Source organism: Sardina pilchardus, chromosome 2 (assembly GCF_963854185.1).
Source record: "Sardina pilchardus chromosome 2, fSarPil1.1, whole genome shotgun sequence".
Lineage (NCBI taxonomy): Eukaryota > Metazoa > Chordata > Actinopteri > Clupeiformes > Clupeidae > Sardina > Sardina pilchardus.
This window is the reverse complement of record NC_084995.1, coordinates 37,020,847-37,039,241: the sequence shown is the minus strand read 5'-3', so window position 1 is coordinate 37,039,241 and position 18,395 is coordinate 37,020,847. Positions and strand designations below refer to the sequence as shown.

Below are 18,395 nucleotides of genomic sequence, written 5' to 3'. Positions count from 1 at the left end.
CTGACCACTGACACTTTGACATTATAAAGGCCTCTAGTAGAATGGAATTTAAGTCATACAAAAGTCTCTCTTAAGTCTACCTTACATTGACAGACTTTGACAAGGTTTGAGAAAGATTCTTGAAAGATTGTAGTATTTTAACTATACAAACAACTTTACAATCTTTCAATAATCTTTCCCAAATCTTGTCAAAGTCTGTCAGTGTAAGGTAGGCTTTAACAGAATGAAAACGAACTATACCAATTACCCCCTCTGTCTACACATTAGTCTTAGTTGTGTCTGTTATTGTTCTACTGACATTCACTGTACAATTCCAATTAAATTCCAAGTTCTGAAAAGGTTTTGTGAGAATTGTACATTTTTATTTTCTCTTTGTGTCCTTACCTTATCACAGCAGAGTGGTTTCCTCAAATAGATGCTGAGCTTCACATGGATTATGTATGAAAGTTTTCAATACAAATTAACAAGTGGGAAAACAAAATAACAATAAAAACGTTCTGTTTTTGCTCGGTTCCCCACAATGTCTTCAGCAGTACCATCAGACCAGTGAGACCACAGATGGTCCTAAAATGGCCCCAGAGAAATAAATATGTACACTGAACAATGAGGTGGTTCAAAATATTATTTGAAATTCAAGTTCGTTTACTGCACACACCAACAGCTTCATCAGTTGTAACATTCAACAACACATTCACAGAGTCTTCACAATGTGAAAAGATATATTACTCTGTGAACCTAAATGAGCTGAAATGCTTTGAAAGGTTAGATTTTGTACCATTCAACATTTTGTAAGGTTGATGATGAGCTGTCATGTGTTCCACAAAAGACAACCTAAGCTATGTTGTGACGGTGCTAAACTGTAACGGAGAGGCCTTGTATTTTTTTTTCCATTCCAGGATTTGAGAGTAGAGACGGGAAAAACCTGTGTCTATCAGTGAGACAAACACATACAATGTGCTCAAACATGTAGAAAGTGAGATATGAAGTTTAAATAGTCTGGCAGCGATGATGAGATGAAGGTCTCTACGGTCTTGTGTAAACGCCCATCACAGACGGACGTGATGGCAACACTAGAGTTCATTTGAGATTCTGTTGAAGGCGATGGACTCTGAAATGAAATGTTTATTCGTAAAGTACTCGAAGTCTCTGATAATGATGGCGCACCAAATAGTCATGAAGGGCTGATGTTGTCTGCTGGTTTTCGCAAGGGCCCATCCACTGAAAACACCACACGTCCTTCACATTCCTTCACTGTGTGCAAAGCGTCGGTCCATCTCGTGCCTTAAATTCACATTAGGCCCAGGGGCTCCTCAGAGCACAGCCACACCTCCATCGCATCTGCTGGTGATCATGTTGCCGATCTCTGTCCAGGTGTCCAAGTGGGGGTCATAGATCTCCACCGAGTCCACGGTCACCGGGGCGGAGAAGTCCCTGCTGGACACGCGTCCGCCGACTGCGTACAGCAGGCCGTTCACCGCCGCCACCGTAACTCCAGCACGTGCCACAGACATTGGCGCCACCTCTACCCACTTCTCCTGCAGAAAACAGAGACATAATGCTCTGCAGTTTAGTATTAGGCAATTATAAACAAGCACACACACTGAAGGGCGTCTCATTCCAGCCCCCCCCCTCTCTTTTTTTATTTGTCATAGTGTGTGTGTGTGTCTGTGTATGTATATGTATATGTGTGTATGAGTGCATTATCTTGTGTATTAACATACTTAACATATTAATAACATATTAACATCTTGTTAACATCATTAACATACTATATGTGAATCGTATCAGCCGGTTTAGTCGTTTGTTAAATAGGAGTCTATTGAATTCTAATCTGTGCCCTGCCAAGAGACTGACGATTTAAATTGGCCTAAGACGGAAATCTGGTACAGTACATCAACACTGACAACATTTATGTTTAAAATTGTATGTGGAACTTAGAATAGAATAGAATATCCATGTTAATAGCTTACCTCCTCAGGGCAGTACTTCTCGACTGTCTCCAGGGAGCCCAGGGCCTCGTTCCAGCCCCCCACCGCGTAGATGCAGTTGTTGAGGCTCGCCACGCCCACATAGGCACGCCGGGTCACCATGACGGGCAGGGCGCTCCAGCGGCGCGAGATGGGGTCGTACACCTCGGCTGAGCGCAGCTCAGTGCCCTCGTCGCTGATGCCACCGATCACATAGATGAAGCCTGACCGCCGCCACAAGAGCAGTGTGGAGAACAACCATCGTAAGGAATGCAGTTTACAGGACTGGGCACGGGGACATTCAGAGACTGCACATACAACCCATACTTTACATCTGCTTTTTGAAAAGAAGCAGTAGTTTTTAAGATTACTTCCCAGATGGTTTACATGTGTATGTATTACTTCATTTGACCACCAGATGGCAACAGAGACCAATTTCATCCAAAGCCATAATATCTCTAGGGCTCTGATTTCATCTGGGTTTTTATGCAACAGCCTTAAACTGTCTTGCCCTCAAGGTGGTGATACTGAAAGGTTATCTCAATCACAAGACTACTCTTGGTCTGTTTCATCATTTCAGCCTACTAAACAGAAACTAGCAGTCTTCACAGTCTCACAGCAGTAGTAACAACAGTGGTTAATTAAAACAATTATAATAATTAAAAAAAAAAAGATCATCCCTGCTCTATGGATTGCCGTATAAAACCTTATTCTGTTCCAAAACTCCCCTCCTGCACTGACTTAAAATAGTGTTACATTAGAGCATCAGAAGCTCACTATTCATAGTGGCCTACTGAAGGAGTTTATGTACTTACCCTGAAGCTCACAGCAGCCAAAATAGTAGCGAGGCACAGCCATGGCTCCTATGACCTCCCACTTATTCTCCGCAGGATCATACCGCTCCATGGTTTTCCCAATTTCTGAGCCAATCCAACCACCTTATAGAAAAACAAAACAGGTCATAGGAAGCTTTCCTTACAGATGCAACTACTAAATACAAAGAATAACAAAGTGTTTTGGGTATGAATATGCCAGTGGCTGAAGAGGAAGTTACCTAATGCATACAGAGCTCCATGACACGGGCACACACCCACTCCACAGCGCGGGAAAGTCAGTGAGGCCACTGCGGCCCACTGTTTGGTCACTGGGTCGTACCTCTCGGTGCAGTCAAATATCATTGAGTCCTTCTCGCCTGTCAAACACAAACGATTCAACCTGACAGGCCATTCAATCTGCCACCGAGAGAGGCATCTCTCATAAGGGAAAAAAACACTTTGCTTACTTCTAATGATTTATGTTACACATTCAAACACATTCATCTTGAAATATCCCCCCTAACTTGAACAGTGCATGTCGGTCACCCATACATACTGTACACACACACACCTCCCACCACGTAGATCATGCCCTCCAGCACGGCCACCCCTAGTCCACTGCGTGCCTGGTGGAGAGAGGAGACGGTGGTCCAGTACTGGCTGAAGGAGTCGAAGCGCTCCACACAGCTCAGAGCCCGGCTGTCGCTCCAGCGTCCACCCTGCAGACGCGTGTACCCTCCTGCCAGCCAGCGCAGACACCAAACAAGGGAAGGACAGAGAGACACAGACAGACAGACAGATAATGTAGATAGATTCGTTAATTTAGCCAGGGGGATAATCATTCTCATACATCTTTCTATGTTACATAGCGAAAGAAGGATGGGTGCAGCACCGCTCAAAAGGCAAAGGCAAAAGCAGAAGTGTCAGTAAGCAGTTTGATTTCAAATTCCTCAGAATTGACTCAAGGGGGTGCTGTGGTGCAAGCCGTAACATCCCAGCCATGTACTGTACTACATGTACTGGGACCAACAAGAACCTGGTTCAGTTCTGACCGACGGTCATTCCCATCGGCCCCACCCCCATCACTCTCTCTTATTTGCTTCCTGTTGATCTCGACTGTCCTAGCCGTATGAAAGAAAATATCTATCCATGTATATATACTGTATATTCAGACTTGACACTCAAATACATACCAATAGCATAAAGGTACTTTCGGGCTTTTCTCCTGGGTCTGGTTTTGGCTGGCTGCAAGAGGCTGCAGATCTTGTTCTCCTTTGGGGATTTGGAGACCTCTGTGAAATCTTTCAGGAGTGTCTGCAGCGCCACTCGCAGGCTGAAGTCAGAAACACCTTGAGGAAAGCAATTGAAGGCCATTATTCAAATCCTTAAATACTTGCAGTTAATTGGTGTATTGTTAATGAATGAAAAGTATACTTACATATCAATTTTGAAACATAATTTATAACTTTGAAAGAGAAACCATGATACTATCAGAAGACTATATTTTGCCACTATCAGAAAAGGCTAACTAAATGTATGCTGCATCTCTTACTGCATCTCTACATTTTGATGGGAAACTCAGACTTTATCAGCTTTATTGTGCTCAAAAAGACCTTTTGTCAGGCTCTGTGTACAGCACAGAGCATACACAATCAACAATCAATGCACATCAAGGCAAGGAGCGATGTGGGTCAAGGACGCTCTCACCTTCAATGTATTTGAACAGCCTCTGTGGGGACAGCAGGGGGAAGCGCACCGCATCCAGGACCTCCACCACGTGCTTCTTCCTGCGGGCCACGTCCTGTAGCACCCAGTCCATGGCGGCGGTGAACACCTGGTACTCATCCTCAATCCGCAGCTCCTCACTGCGCAGGAGCTTCACAAGCTGGTCCTTGTTCAGGTTGGGGAATTCCTCGGCTGCACACACCTGAAGCACAAGCAGAGAGTCAGTGTGTTGCGGCTCAGCATGCAATTGGATAGACCTAATCAATCAGGGCAATGGAATAGGTGAATCATAACCATAAACATCATTCTTCTCCACAAATACTTTTTATAACTATTTCTATTCATTTTTGGAAAGTTATTGCGCCGTAAATATCTTGCACAACAGACACCATAGTGAAACCTAAACAATCAAAGAGAAATTCTATAAAAATATATAATACATACCGCAAGGCATGACAAGTATATTCATATAGTACAGTGCATACACAGGGGTAGAAAGAGAGAAAGAGACAGAGGGAGAGAGAGACTGAGTGAGAGAGACAGAGACAGAAAGTCACACGTGACATCTCACCTCAAGAAAGTGAACATGAATGAAGTTCTCTGTGAACTCGAGCAGGTCCATGCAGGCAATCTGCTCCAGGAACTGATAGATCCCGACACAGTTGGTCGCATCCATCTGCCCACGGAGGAATTCCCCACAGATAGTCACTACCTCACTCAGCTGCAGCATGTCTGCTGCCACCATTAGCTCCTGCACGTTGTCCACCGTCACATCTATGGAGCCTATAAAGTGTCTCAAGTTAACCATCACAAGGGACTCCAGTATTCTTTAACTAATGTAGACTATGTATTCTTAAATTCTTAAATGCTTAAAAAAAGACAGAGAGACTGATGATCACATGTGTACCTGTATATATAAACTCCAGCAGCTTCTCAAACACCTCAGCCTCCACTCCCTCGATGCGCACCTGTTCCTCGTGGGCCTCACTCATGGCCCCTGAGAAGAGCGCGGCGAAATAGGGCCCGCTGGCAGCCAGCACCAGCCTGTGCACCCCAAAGAGGCGGCCGCCAACACACAGCCGCACATCGCAGAAGTCTGCGTGGAGGCGCATCTTGTTCATCTGGGCCAGCAGCAGACGTGCGTGCTGCTCTGCTGTGTAGAGAGCCCGCTCTGAGGTGTGGCCGGACATGACAACGCCCGATGTGTCACCCATGGAGTGGGACGCAGAGGCCGGCGTGGTGTGAGAAGTCTTGGGCCTGCAGCCTGTGGACATTGGCGTGCTGACAATGACAGGAGCTGCAGGCTCTCTCACCTACCACTCCACAGTGCAGACACACACCATCCAACACTAGACCTGACAAAATATGTTTGTACATTTCAAAATGAATTAGGAAAATATCATATGAAACAGTAATGAATCATATGCAATTTTCTACAAATGCAATTTCCAGCAGTCACATCCTATATTGCAAAAAAAACTGCATAGTTCATCACGCTCTGATATTCATTCAGAACTCATCGCTGTAGTTGTCATGCATTCTGTAGCAGGTCAATGATGCATGCAAACGGGTGCACTTCTCTCAGTGCGCTTGGTTTATTCTTGAAGATGTTGTTTTCTTTATGACATAATCAAGTTATTCTTACTTATCCATTACCATGATGTTATTTTACTTGTCCATTAACATGACGTTAACGTCCCTTTCCCCTCCCGGATCCTTTCTACTCCACAACATCCGTATAGTTGGGGACTCCAGCTAAGACATACAGCTTTACCATAATATTTCATACCGGTGTATTATTTCTTATATACTTCAATAATTTAATGGTGTATATACGTGTGACAATGAACTGACCAGTAAATTACAACTCTTATGACTCCTCTCCATCAGTAACAGCGCCTCCGTTGCGGCAACTTCCGTGTTTACAATCTATTGCTCTAGTCTCAGCAGCCCAAACGTATTGATAGGCCAAACATATCGAACGCAGAGCGACTAACGCAATGGGAAGATAGACCCATAGACAGCAAAAAGATATGAATGAAATCGTTTTTCATTCTCCTTGAAGATTCTGGATTAATGAAATGCATTTGATGAATGTATTTTTTTTTTCTTTGAATGTAATGAAATAGCCATATTTGCCAAGTCCCTTACATATCGCCTGCAGTAGGTGGCGGTATAGCCTACACGTTTTTTTTCCCTCCAGGTTTTTCAAAAAGCACAAAAAAAAGTTAGCCAGAAATTGAAAGATGATGATTTAGACAACAACAAAAAAAGACTTGTATTGTGCCATTATTTTTAGAAAAGTAATATCCTCCGAGGATAATGACTTAAGTAACATCCCATTTTTAATCCATAGGGCTTAATATGACGTTGGTCCACCCTTTCGAGCTATAACAGCTTCAACTCCTCTGGGAAGGCTTTCCATAAGGTTTAAGAGTGTGTTTATGGGATTTTTTGGCCATTCTTCCAGAATTGCATTTGTGAGGTCACACACTGATGTTGGTTGAAGACCGGCTCTTATTTTCTGCTCTAATTCATCCCAAAGGTGTTCTATCGGGTTGAGGTCAGCACTGCAGGCCAGTCATCCACACCAAACTCTGAGATCCACGTCTTATGGACCTTGCTTTGTGCAATGGTGCACAGTCATGTTGGAACAGGAAGGGGCCATCCCCGAACTGGGCTTGGCCCTTAGTTCCAGTTAAAGGAACTCTGAATGCTATAGCATTAACTAATAGATTTTGGACAATTCCATGCTCCCAATTTTGTGGGAACAGTTTGGATAGCCACTTCCTGTTCCAACATGACTGTGCACCAGTGCACAAAACAAGGTCCATAAAGACATGGATCTCAGAGTTTGGTGTGGATGAACTTCACTGGCCTGTACAGAGTGCTGACCTCAACCCAATAGAACACCTTTGGGATGAATTAGAGCGGAAACTGAGAGCCAGTCGCCTCGTCCAACATCAGTGTGTGACCTCACAAATGCACTTCTGGAAGAATGGTCAAAAATTCCCATAAACACACTCCTAAACCTTATGGAAAGTCTTCTCAGAAAAGTCAAAGCTATTATAGCTGGAAAGGGTGGACCAATGTCATATTAAACCCTATTAAACCCTCAAGGCAATATAGTGTATATCCAATCCACACAGCATATAGCCGAGCATATGACATATAACAAGTAACATACTGTACATCCCATCCCCATTTAAAACACATATCACATTAACACATCCACATGGACACAACAATGTAGTAGGATTTCAGACAAATAATAATAATAATAAGAAGAAGAAGTGTATTGTAGGCCTATAGGTAAGGTATAAGGTCACTTTCCACAGGAAGGAAAATACAGCACACTCAAAGAAAACAAGAAAATACACAATGCAACAATGAAAATACAACAGACAAACAGGCAAACAAACAATACAACAAAGAGAAGCTACGTGTACAGGGCTATGTGTTGGGTGTGGAGGAGAAATGATCATTGAACAAAAAGGTCTTGAGATGTGCTTTGAAGAAAGGAAGAGAAGGACGTCAGTCACAAAGAGTTTTGGGGAGAGAGTTCCAGAGTTTGGGGGCCTTGGCACTAAAAGACCGTGCGAGGGATGGATATACTGTAGGTTTTGGTCAGAGGATCTGAGTGGGCGGGAAGGAGTTATTATGCATAAATATCTACCTCTACCAATGTTGGTTTAATATGCACAAATACTTGTTTTCACAGTCACACTAATTGAAGACCACCAGAAGGCCATGTGATGGTAGGCCGACTCGGTTGAGACGCACTGGTAGGCCTACCTAAAAGCAAATTTGTCATATAATATCTGTGTTGTTTGAGAGTATGTTGTACCATTTCAATCTCCTTTAAATATACTCAACTTGTTTTCACAGCCACAGGTTGAAGTCCCATCAGTAGGCCTAGGCCTAGCCTATGTGATCATATGGCTGCTGTATGACTCGGTTGAGACTTAGCAATTATGTGTTTGTATTTGAAAGAACATGCTGTAAGAATTCATTTAATCCCCATTTTAAATTTGCAAAACATTTTATAGCCACACAAGTTTAAGAGTAGGCCTACTATAATGGGCCTATTGTAGGCTATGTTACTTATCATGCGTTGTCACCTCCAAAGGCGAATAATATCAATCTGCTGTTTGGCTATGCACAACTTGTCACACATTTTGAAGTCCATCAGTGTAGCAGCCTATGCACTATGCAAATAGGCTCTTAGAAATAAGATAGCGTTTTAAGGTATTTTTTCATTTCCATTTCTTATTTATTTATTTACAAAGTTTACGTTGCCTTTGGTAACGCATTACAGGTTTAAAGTGTGTTATTTGTTATACATTGAAAAACGAATAAGTTCCAACTTTTATTTTGAAGGATTGTCAAATGGCTGCCATATTGGATTTATGGTCTCTGGCTCCCACGCAGCGCATGTCGCGCATTCTACGCACACCCTACGCAGCTGCAGCCTTGGTAGTCGAGGAAGTAACGTGAACAGGCTAGGCCAGGTGGTGTTGCTGGTGTGTGTACTGCAAGTGTGCGGGGGATAAAACTGAATAACTCGTAAATTGTCGAGTCCACAATACCACGATGTTCAATCGGATGACAAGCCTTTGGATGGGTGATGTAAGTTAACGTTACTTATTCGAAATCAAAACATTAGGCAAAGTAGCTAACGTTAGCTACAAGTCATGTCGTTATGTAGCAGCTAGGGCCTATCAGTAACGTTAACGTGTTATTTAGAATACAAGTGGATGTTCATTTTCAATATTGTCTCATGTGCCATGCTAATGTTATGCATTTACAGTGTAGTCTACTATTATTATTAAAACTCAATTCAATGCGCATGATGTATCATACACACGTTACAACGATCGTGCTTTGCTTGTATGGGGAAATAGCTTCTCACCAACGTTGGCTAACGTTAGCCGCCAGAAAAGAAGTAAGTTACAGCAAGTTTCGGCCGCGGAGGTAGCACTTCAATAGACATGCAAATTTACGAATTAGCAAGCCACCTAGGTAGTACTAATTACTCTTTATAGAGGTATTCTTATAGAAGTACACAGTATCTGTGTAAGGTTACTCTAGGTTCACCTAATGAAGTTAAAAATGTCAAAGCAAGGGCCAAAGCTCCCAGGATTAAACACGCCATCACCCGCTAACATTTGAAAATGTAAAAATAATCATTCTCACCCATTTATATATTTGACTCTGACTCTGACCAAAAACATTTATTTACTGCACCTCGAAGCAAATTAGCAACATCGTGACAGTATGATGCCTGCCCGAATTATCTTGATACTGATACTAAAAGGATTATAGTATAGGGTAAAACAAACTAAATATCAGAAGAACTACAGGGATGACCAGCACGGAACTTTATTACATTAATTTAAAAGGCTGAAAATATTTTACTAATGTCAGTGTAAGATAGTGGATGTGAAAACAGCCCGTAAAAAGCACTGTCATCAAAGAGTATAGATACTCTTTGCTGTCATAGTGTGTTCAGAGATAATGAGATTAATGATCACATTGCCTCAGTTGTTCACAGATGATCAACAGACCTAGCGACCTAGCTTGTCATTGTTCTCACCATCTAAGACTAATGCACCTTTTTTCTCCCCTTCCTTACAGTTAGACCCATACATGGATGAAAATTTCATCAAGCAGGCATTCAGTAATATGGGAGAGACCGCATATGGGGTCAAAATTATAACACACAGGGTAACTGGGTAAGTGCGATTGCCATTGTGTTCAGAGTAGATTTGTGTCACAAGCAATGTGTTTGCTGTAGCAGCAACCTATACATTTTCACTACCTTAGCCATGACAGCACCATGGTTTTTGTTCTCATTTTGCATAGCTAGTTGAATTTCAAATGACACACTTAGCTGTATGCTTACAGGTATACTATTTGCATTTTCAGTGTAAATATTTGATGACTCCGTGTCTCATGTGTGAAGATCTCTGACCATATTTTGATATTCACAGAGGATCAGCAGGATACTGCTTTGTGGAACTGGCAGATGAAGCAAGTGTAGACCGCTGCGTACACAGGCTCAATGGGAAGCTGGTCCCTGGTTCAAATCCTGTAAGTGCAACTAGACCTAGACTGATTCTATAGTTCCTCAAAACAAAACAGTGAATATGTTTGAACATAGATATTGGTATACAGAGTATAATCAGGAGGATCACCACCATTAACCTTTATCATCTGACAAGCTGTATAGCTCTTGTTTGTTCCGTTATTCTTCTTAATTCCCTTGCGGTGGTTGAGACTATTTATCAAATGATTCTTGTTTGAAGCCGGTGAAAAAACTGTTAGGATCTAAGTGAGGAATTGGATAAAGATAAAGGTGAAGGTATGTATGTATGTACTGTATACAGAATGTTTAATCACACTAGTTTTTGTTGTTGTCATTTTGGCAATGTGGCTATAGTAGTGCATCGCCTGTCTGAATAATGGAAAACTTCTTCTCTGTCATTGTTGTGCAGCCCAGAAAGTTTAAGCTGAACTATGCGACATATGGGAAGAGGCCAGAGCCAGGGTGAGTAACCAGTGCTGTTGCTGGATATTTGTTTTTTTTGTACGGTCATCTGAAAATGAGAGCGAACCACTAGAATTGTACTTCTGATGACCGATTTTTGTTGTCAATGTATTTCTCAAGCTCGGTCATCAGATACTTGTGTAAGCCATAAATCAGTGGTATGATGTCCATATGTGTGTGTACATATTTGAGGTAACTGGAGCGTGTACTTAATGGACTGTAGTATGGGTTGTTCTGCCTCTGTCAGAGGTTTCTCAGAAAAATCAGTATAGATTTACATGCATAAACATGATCTTGTAATGAAGATGGTTTTATTGAATGGCTTTTCCCTGTTCTCTAGCCCTGAATTCTCAGTCTTTGTTGGGGACCTCACCTCCGAAGTCGACGACTACCAGCTTCACCAGTTTTTCTTGAAGAAGTACACGTCATGCAAAGGGGCCAAAGTCGTCACTGACCCGTATGGGAACTCGAGGTATGCCAGGCCCCTTTCTCCACTTACACGTCTGCCCATAGACCTTTCTGGTCCTTCCCATGGTTGTGGCCAAGACGGTCAGTTTCGGTGACTGCACAATGACGGGGATCAAGGATTGGGAGCCCCAGCAATATCTTGAAATATTGTCTCATTCTCAAGTCTCATGTCTGCTGCCATGTTTAATTATGGTTTTCTTTCATTTCAACTCCTGTTTTATTCCCTCCTATCGGAAAAACGAGGACAGAGAATTACATGGTTGTGGTGTGTCACAGTTATGACAAATCTGCTAAAACTATTGTTTTCCCCATATAGGGTAAGCAAGAGCAACTCACAATTGAAGTGATGCTACTTCATATTAAAAGTAAAAAAAAAGTTTCAGTTCTACCATATAATTAATTTTTATTTCTTACAAATTATGTATTTATTTTGCATGATACGGCATGCTGTGAGGGGGAAGCGAGGCTGATGGCTCAGTGCTGTGTTTGATCCTTTAGAGGCTACGGTTTTGTGAAGTTCGGCGATGAGAGCGAGCAGAAGAAAGCCCTGGAGGAGTTTCAGAATGCCTCTGGACTGGGAGGAAAGCCCATCAGGATCAGCATTGCTGTCAACAAGAGGTATGATGTGACTTCTGTAAAACAAAGAAGCTTCTTTAAGTCACTGTAGATGATTTAGTTTAGTAGATTTAGTAGGTAAATGACTTGGTCAGGCTCTCTTTATTCACATCTCTCTAAATTGATGTTGACACATTATATCCTCCTATACCCTCTGTGAACTTTTGATTCTTGGTTCTGTCACTATCGCATGTGAACTACTCCTATCGAGCAGTGATCTCGCAGATTGCAACCCACTGAATACTCCTCACACCTAGCTTTCCAATCACATAGTACAACCTACGATAGCTCTTACGTACCAAGCTTTCAACTACCACTCCTGACTATTCCGCAAAAATACATGGATAATTTCTAGATACTAATGAAGTTACCGTATTTATTTGAGTACAATATTCAATACAGAATATGAACAATGACGCCTTACAGACCAATATCTCTTGAGTAGCCTATGTACACATCACATAATTACTAAGTGATACACTGAAAGTCTTTCTTCGTGCAACATAATCAAAACAACAGCAAGTTTGGAAGGAATATGGTCTCATTTGGGAAGCTGTGTTAAATGTGAATAAAAGCATAATCTGCAGATCTCGTCAACTGTAGCTGCGGAAAAGACATCATCGAATGTTGAAAGGGACAACTCTGAGACGTTCATGGAAAATATAAGCTCATTTTGAATTTTATGGCATCAAAAACAGATGGGAGTTTAATTATTATTTATTTACTTCCTACCTATTTTCTTTTTGTTATTGGAAAAAAAAGAAAAAAATGCAATCATAAAATATTCCTTGAATGATTTGATTCAATGTGTATGGATAAATGCAAAGACTGTTTAAATGTATACAGCATGAATGACAAAAGGATTGCAATAAAGTAATTAAAAAAAAAAAAAAACAGATGGGAGTAAGGTGTAACAAAAGACTGTGAAAGTTGTGTAACGATAAAGAAATCAAAAACTATAATAATGCTCCTCAATATGAAATGAAAGAAGTAGTGAAAAGGGGATTTCATTGTCAGTAATACATAATATGATTAGAATTCCGCCAGATCTCGCCAGATTCTCTGAATGTCTCAAACACTTCAGTGGAGCACCAGAGAAGTTGGCAGCACACTCTCTGATGTGGGTTATGGCATTCCCTCGCTAGAAATGGTAGACATCACATGCTAGCTCTAGCTGTGGCCTGTGCATGTGTTTGTTTGTTTGTTGGGCATGTGGGTCAGTTCAGGACTGTCACCAGTCCTCCCTGGGGTAGGAGTCTGATATTGGACACATTTCATAAAAACAATGTGAACACAAACATTTCTATTTGAGCCATGATAATTTGAGAATTGAGCATTGAAACTTGTGGTGTGACCCTAGCCTAGCCTAATACTCTGCAACCATCTTGATTTCTCAGCACACCAAAGTTATGAGCTCGACTGCTGTTGTTTACAAAGTGTGATGTAGCATGTGACTATCCTATTCATTCAAGAAATTTCGTTGAATATTTGATTTATTCCGAGTCAGTAGTGATAATGTAATTAGTAGTCAGCCAGCAAAATCAGGCTTGATGAAAATGCCACAGGACACAATGTTAGACAGCATGAGCTGATGAGCTGAGACTTATCAGAGGTAAGCACCTACATCTATATATTTTTTAGCTCTGACAACTTTTTGGTTGAGGTGGGTAAGATGTTTTCGCTGCACATAGACACCACAATCAACGTACTTACATGTTGATTGGTTAAACACAGCCAATTTAGACTCTCATTTTGCATCGATTTGGCAGATTGGCATATAAAGCTTTAAGCTCCTTTTGCTTTCCCACTCATGTAAATGTTATTTTATTTATTAAATTTAACCAAGCTAGCAGTGTTTTGATACTCAATTAGTCTTATTGTAGTGTTTCTGAAAAATGTCCAGTAAATACATTTGCAATGTATTGTGATACATTTACAATGCACTGAACAGAGTTGACAGGCCTGAAGATTAAAAGCACTGAAATCTGTCACTGCAGCACTTGACAATTCTTGACAACCAAACTGACTCCGCCCTCATGTGTTCCTCCAGCAACAAGTCCAGCAACTATCACAATCAGAATCATAACTACAACAACTACCAGCAACAGTACTATCAGCAGCCCTACCAGAACTACTATCCACAGTGGGGCTACGATCAGTACAACAGCTATGGAAACTATGGCTACAACCCTTATGGCACCCCTCCACCAATGCCACCGCATGGGATGATGCCTCCTCCGCCCATGGGAATGCCACCTATGCCCCCAGATATGCAGCCTCCCACAGAGGTAAGAACTGCTCATCTCAGCTAGACGCTAAAGACTGCATAGGCCGAAACGCGCCCGTCTTGTGACATGTTTTCATATTAAATTAAATGACTTATAGCTTGACAGTGCATTTTTTTTTTGTGTGTTATCTAGTGTTTCCTTGTTTGCGCACCCAACACCCTATCTTTTACGCGGTGTTGAGCACACCTATTTCTGGCAAAGAACTGCTCATCTGTCATAAGGCCAACCGTAGTCATGCAGTGGACTACAGACTGTGCATTGTAGTATTGATGTTGATATGCTTACTGTCCAGGAGAAATAGCAGATCACTCCATCACAAGTTATCCTTGTCTGGAACTTGATGTGGCCTGCACTGGCCGGATTCAGAACCTCTTAGTTTAACAGTTGATGCATAATACTGGGAATAATGAGATTTCTCCACACCACATACAGCACAAGTGTCTTCGTCCGTTTTGTATCATCTCTGATCCTGTTTGTTGTCCATCCTTTGTGTGCCCCTGCAGCAGTCTCAGGAAGCCATAGACGAAGGTGAAGAGGATAACTCTGAGGGTAAGCGTCTGCCCCCATGTTGCCACTAATAGCCCAGTAAGCCCACGCATGTCTGTTAGGTCTGTTCTCCTCTAATACGGAGTGTCTGTCCTCTCTAGACCCCAACCCCCAGATGGATGTGGACACTCTGAATCGGCAGTTCATGGAGCGCAGCGAGGAGCTCTACGACTCTCTGATGGGCTGTCACTGGCAGCCCCTGGACAACATCACGTCAGAGATCCCGGCAGCCAGCTCATGATGTGTCCCCTGTATAGCCTCTGTCCTGAAACCGCTGCCACTCTTTTTACCAAACATCCCTTTTTAAACGCAACAGAGCACGGCACACTTTCCAAACTATGTCCATTTTTTTTAATTATTATTATTATTTGGATTGAGCATCAAACATCAACATTTTTGGGAGCACATTATAGCCCTGAGTAATGTATGTACAGTTTTCTTGATTTCTTTTTCTTGATGTAGATTGGAAATGGCCTGATTTTGGTATATAAATATTTTGAGTAGGGGTCGAGGTTACCCTCAATGCAGTGCAAATATCAGTGATTTATCTTTTTTGTGTGTGTGTAAGATTTTCTTTTTTCTTTAAAGATGACAAATATGGTAATTTGATGTAATTTTTGAGATAGCAAGCATGTCCATGTGTATGGTGTATTGTGATAGACATAGTAATGTCTGGCTGATGTTTTACATTGATACAACCAACATTCGGACATAAATGTGAAATATTACATAGCCCAAATCTTGGTGCATTGTGGTCCCTCCCCTTAAAACATCCTTTTTTCCCTCATGAAGTCTTGCCGTTTTGTTATTTTTATTGCATTTTGAAGATATTTTTGTAATAAAATCAAACATTGATTGGTGAATAACATTATTAAAAACACTTTCATATTCGTTTATTTGTAGCTGTTTTATTCCTTTATTGAAAATATATCCCCATCATGGCTGTTAATTTCTTCAGCAAGCATACTTAATTTAACCAAGAGATGTAGTGAGGTGACATGGCAATGCACGCTTGACAAAGCAACTGGTTATTTGATAGGCTGTTCAGGCACAATAGATTGTATGCTGCAAGAACCTCTGCATATGTACATGTATTTTCTGCTGTTTGTCACTCGGTGATGCTGTAGACATGCCACTCTGCTGAGTCGCTGTCATCTGACTACATTGCCCTTCTTCCTAATGTCAAAAGACCATGGCATATTACTTTACGCGTTAGTACATCCAAGGTGTTGATAGTCGTATCACTTTCAATACCAGGAATTTAACCGAGAACAGAACAAAGTTCAAACTACAGTGGACGTGGCAGCTTAATTGTACCACCGGCTTGGCAATTGAGGTGTGCCATCAGTTAATGCGTTGTACAGCCCTATTTGTGCATTGCATTGTTTGCTTGGTCTGGCCCCACAGGCTTCCCATCCCCATTTCTCTTCTCAGTGGTCAGCAGTCCCACGCCTGGCCTTCCTGGGCAGTACCAACTGGGCCCGAGCCGATACCAGCCCTGGTAGAGTGCCCGCCAGCTCAGGCACCCCAGGGCCCCTCCCAGCAACTGGGTGGGGAACACGGGGAAGTAAGCCAACAGGCAGAGGAGCAAGAAGATCCAGAGGCTGAGCAGCAGCACGCAGAAGAGGAAGAGGATGCGCAGCGGCCCGCCCGAGGGACCGCCCAGGCTCAGGTAGGGCCCGAACACGGCCGTCTCCTCGGCCAGCAGCAGGCAGCACAGGCACAGCAGGAAGACGTCCTCCGAGACCTCGTAGCCACGCCACAGCATGCCCGCGTTCAGGCAGGCCGCCTTGCTCTCACCCTCCCGCAGCAGCAGTAGAGGTTGGGCGCTGTCCCCATTCGCTGCTGCCGTCTTACCCTCCAGGGGCGCACTGAGGAGCTCGTAACAGCTACCAGTGGTGTTCTCCAGCACGCTCACAGCTCTCCGGAAGCCCTGCCACAGGCCTCCAGCCACGGCCAGCCGTGAGAGGTGGCGCAGGGAGAGGGTGATGGAGCGGCGGACGGAGAAAGAGAGGAGGAAGACGAAGGAACCCACAAACAAACAGGTCCATCCCCATGCTGACCGCAGAAACATTCTTTAGAGAGAGAAAAAAAAGGGATGTGAGGCAGGTCTCATTGGCTCTGAACAGTCATGTTACAGAGTATCTAGCTTTGAATGTGACACTAAAATTTGACGTAAGCTGAGTCAGTGTAATAAAGACCTCTGTTAAGTGGAGGAACAGTCATGTTACAGAGTATCTAGCTTTGAATGTGACACCATAATTTGACGTAAGCTGAGTCAGTGTAATAAAGACCTCTGTTAACTGGAGGAGTACTAGTTTCATTCATGCAGTGTGGCTTGCTGTTGCCAAGACCATTAAAGTTTAATGACTGCACAACTATAAATGTGATGTGGATTTCATAATAGCTGTGTAGCTATTGATATTGATACCAATAATGTACTGTGTGTATTTTGTTGTCCTCACCTGTATAGGAAATGAGTCTTCTTTGCAAAAATAGCATGTGGGGAGACCCACAAGCTCAGTGCAGGTCCAAATATGACAAGGCCCGACATCAACAAATGAAAATGGCGGCGAATTGAGGTATGGCCAAGGAGACCAGCCGCCAGGTCAGTTAAGACCACCAGGATAGAGTTCAGAAACATCTGTATTTCAGAAATGAAAACAACCTTTGATACTCTGAAATACCCTGGGAAGGTTGTTTTATCCTTATTTCCACCAAGGGTTTTCACACAAAAAGTGCAAACAGTTGATCAGTGATGGAATTCAATGGCCGTGTCAATCCACAACATGAACAATCTCCCAGAGGTGTGTTACAAGGATACAGAAGCAGCCATAGTATCAGAATGTTGCATGGCATTAAGAGGTTACAATCCAGTAGGTTATAGAAAAGTACCATACACTGACTTTAATATTTTTGAATGCTTCACATTTCACAGTCTGTTGTTATCTGCATCAAGGGTATTTTCATTCCACAGACATACTTGAGACAAGTACTTCCTGGTTATTTCGAGTGTTTTTTGTCTCTGTTTTCAGATCTCAGATGTCTGTGCTGACCTTCACGCACGCACTGCTCGCTTTCCAACTCGGTTCCTCTTCTCAGACACAAGTTTGTCCTGCCAGTGGTCACCTCCCACGGTCAATCCACTTGCTGTTTAATATTCCAGTTTACCATAGAGGCGGGGATCACAAATCCAACATGCTTCAGCTCCTCGAACAATTCCTTTACCCTCATTCACAGCCCCTGGACACTGCACGGTTAGGGCATATCGCTCAGTGCAGCCATCCTACTGCAGACTCTAACCACCCCCAGAGCCCACTCTCTGGTAGTAACAGAAAAAGACACATGTTCGCGCCTCCAGTGTAGCCCTTCACTGCAGGTGTCACATTCTGTCTCCAAAGGTCAGAGGACATATAGTGAC

General features: G+C 42.7%; 3 protein-coding genes across 5 annotated transcripts; 1 reads left to right on the top strand and 2 right to left on the bottom strand.

Annotated features, from left to right (window-relative positions):
* Positions 1-357: 357 nt before the first annotated feature.
* ipp (intracisternal A particle-promoted polypeptide) lies at positions 358-9,433 on the bottom strand. 3 transcript variants are annotated; one of them, XM_062529566.1, is made up of 10 exons: positions 9,420-9,433; positions 5,415-5,862; positions 5,079-5,290; positions 4,490-4,709; positions 3,976-4,131; positions 3,354-3,521; positions 3,022-3,159; positions 2,783-2,905; positions 1,971-2,191; positions 358-1,535 (listed from the first exon to the last, which is right to left on the bottom strand). In XM_062529566.1, exons 2-10 carry the CDS (start codon positions 5,779-5,781, stop codon positions 1,311-1,313), a joined length of 1,830 nt encoding a protein of 609 aa, XP_062385550.1. In that variant the 5' UTR covers positions 5,782-5,862; positions 9,420-9,433; the 3' UTR covers positions 358-1,310. The 3 variants fall into 3 exon arrangements, with proteins under 3 accessions (XP_062385550.1, XP_062385530.1, XP_062385541.1); XM_062529546.1 differs by lacking the exon at positions 9,420-9,433 and adding an exon at positions 6,164-6,348; XM_062529557.1 differs by lacking the exon at positions 9,420-9,433 and adding an exon at positions 6,362-6,441 and having other exon boundaries at positions 359-1,535.
* Positions 8,944-15,865, top strand: trnau1apb (tRNA selenocysteine 1 associated protein 1b). Its single transcript, XM_062529577.1, has 9 exons — positions 8,944-9,136; positions 10,145-10,242; positions 10,501-10,600; positions 11,005-11,057; positions 11,398-11,529; positions 12,024-12,143; positions 14,191-14,428; positions 14,932-14,977; positions 15,076-15,865. Exons 1-9 carry the CDS (start codon positions 9,101-9,103, stop codon positions 15,213-15,215), a joined length of 963 nt encoding a protein of 320 aa, XP_062385561.1. The 5' UTR covers positions 8,944-9,100; the 3' UTR covers positions 15,216-15,865.
* A 3-nt stretch (positions 15,866-15,868) lies between these two features.
* Positions 15,869-18,361, bottom strand: fitm1l (fat storage inducing transmembrane protein 1, like). Its single transcript, XM_062529599.1, has 2 exons — positions 17,440-18,361; positions 15,869-17,049 (listed from the first exon to the last, which is right to left on the bottom strand). The coding sequence occupies exons 1-2, from the start codon at positions 17,616-17,618 to the stop codon at positions 16,341-16,343; spliced, it is 888 nt and encodes a 295-aa protein (XP_062385583.1). The 5' UTR covers positions 17,619-18,361; the 3' UTR covers positions 15,869-16,340.
* Positions 18,362-18,395: the final 34 nt, after the last annotated feature.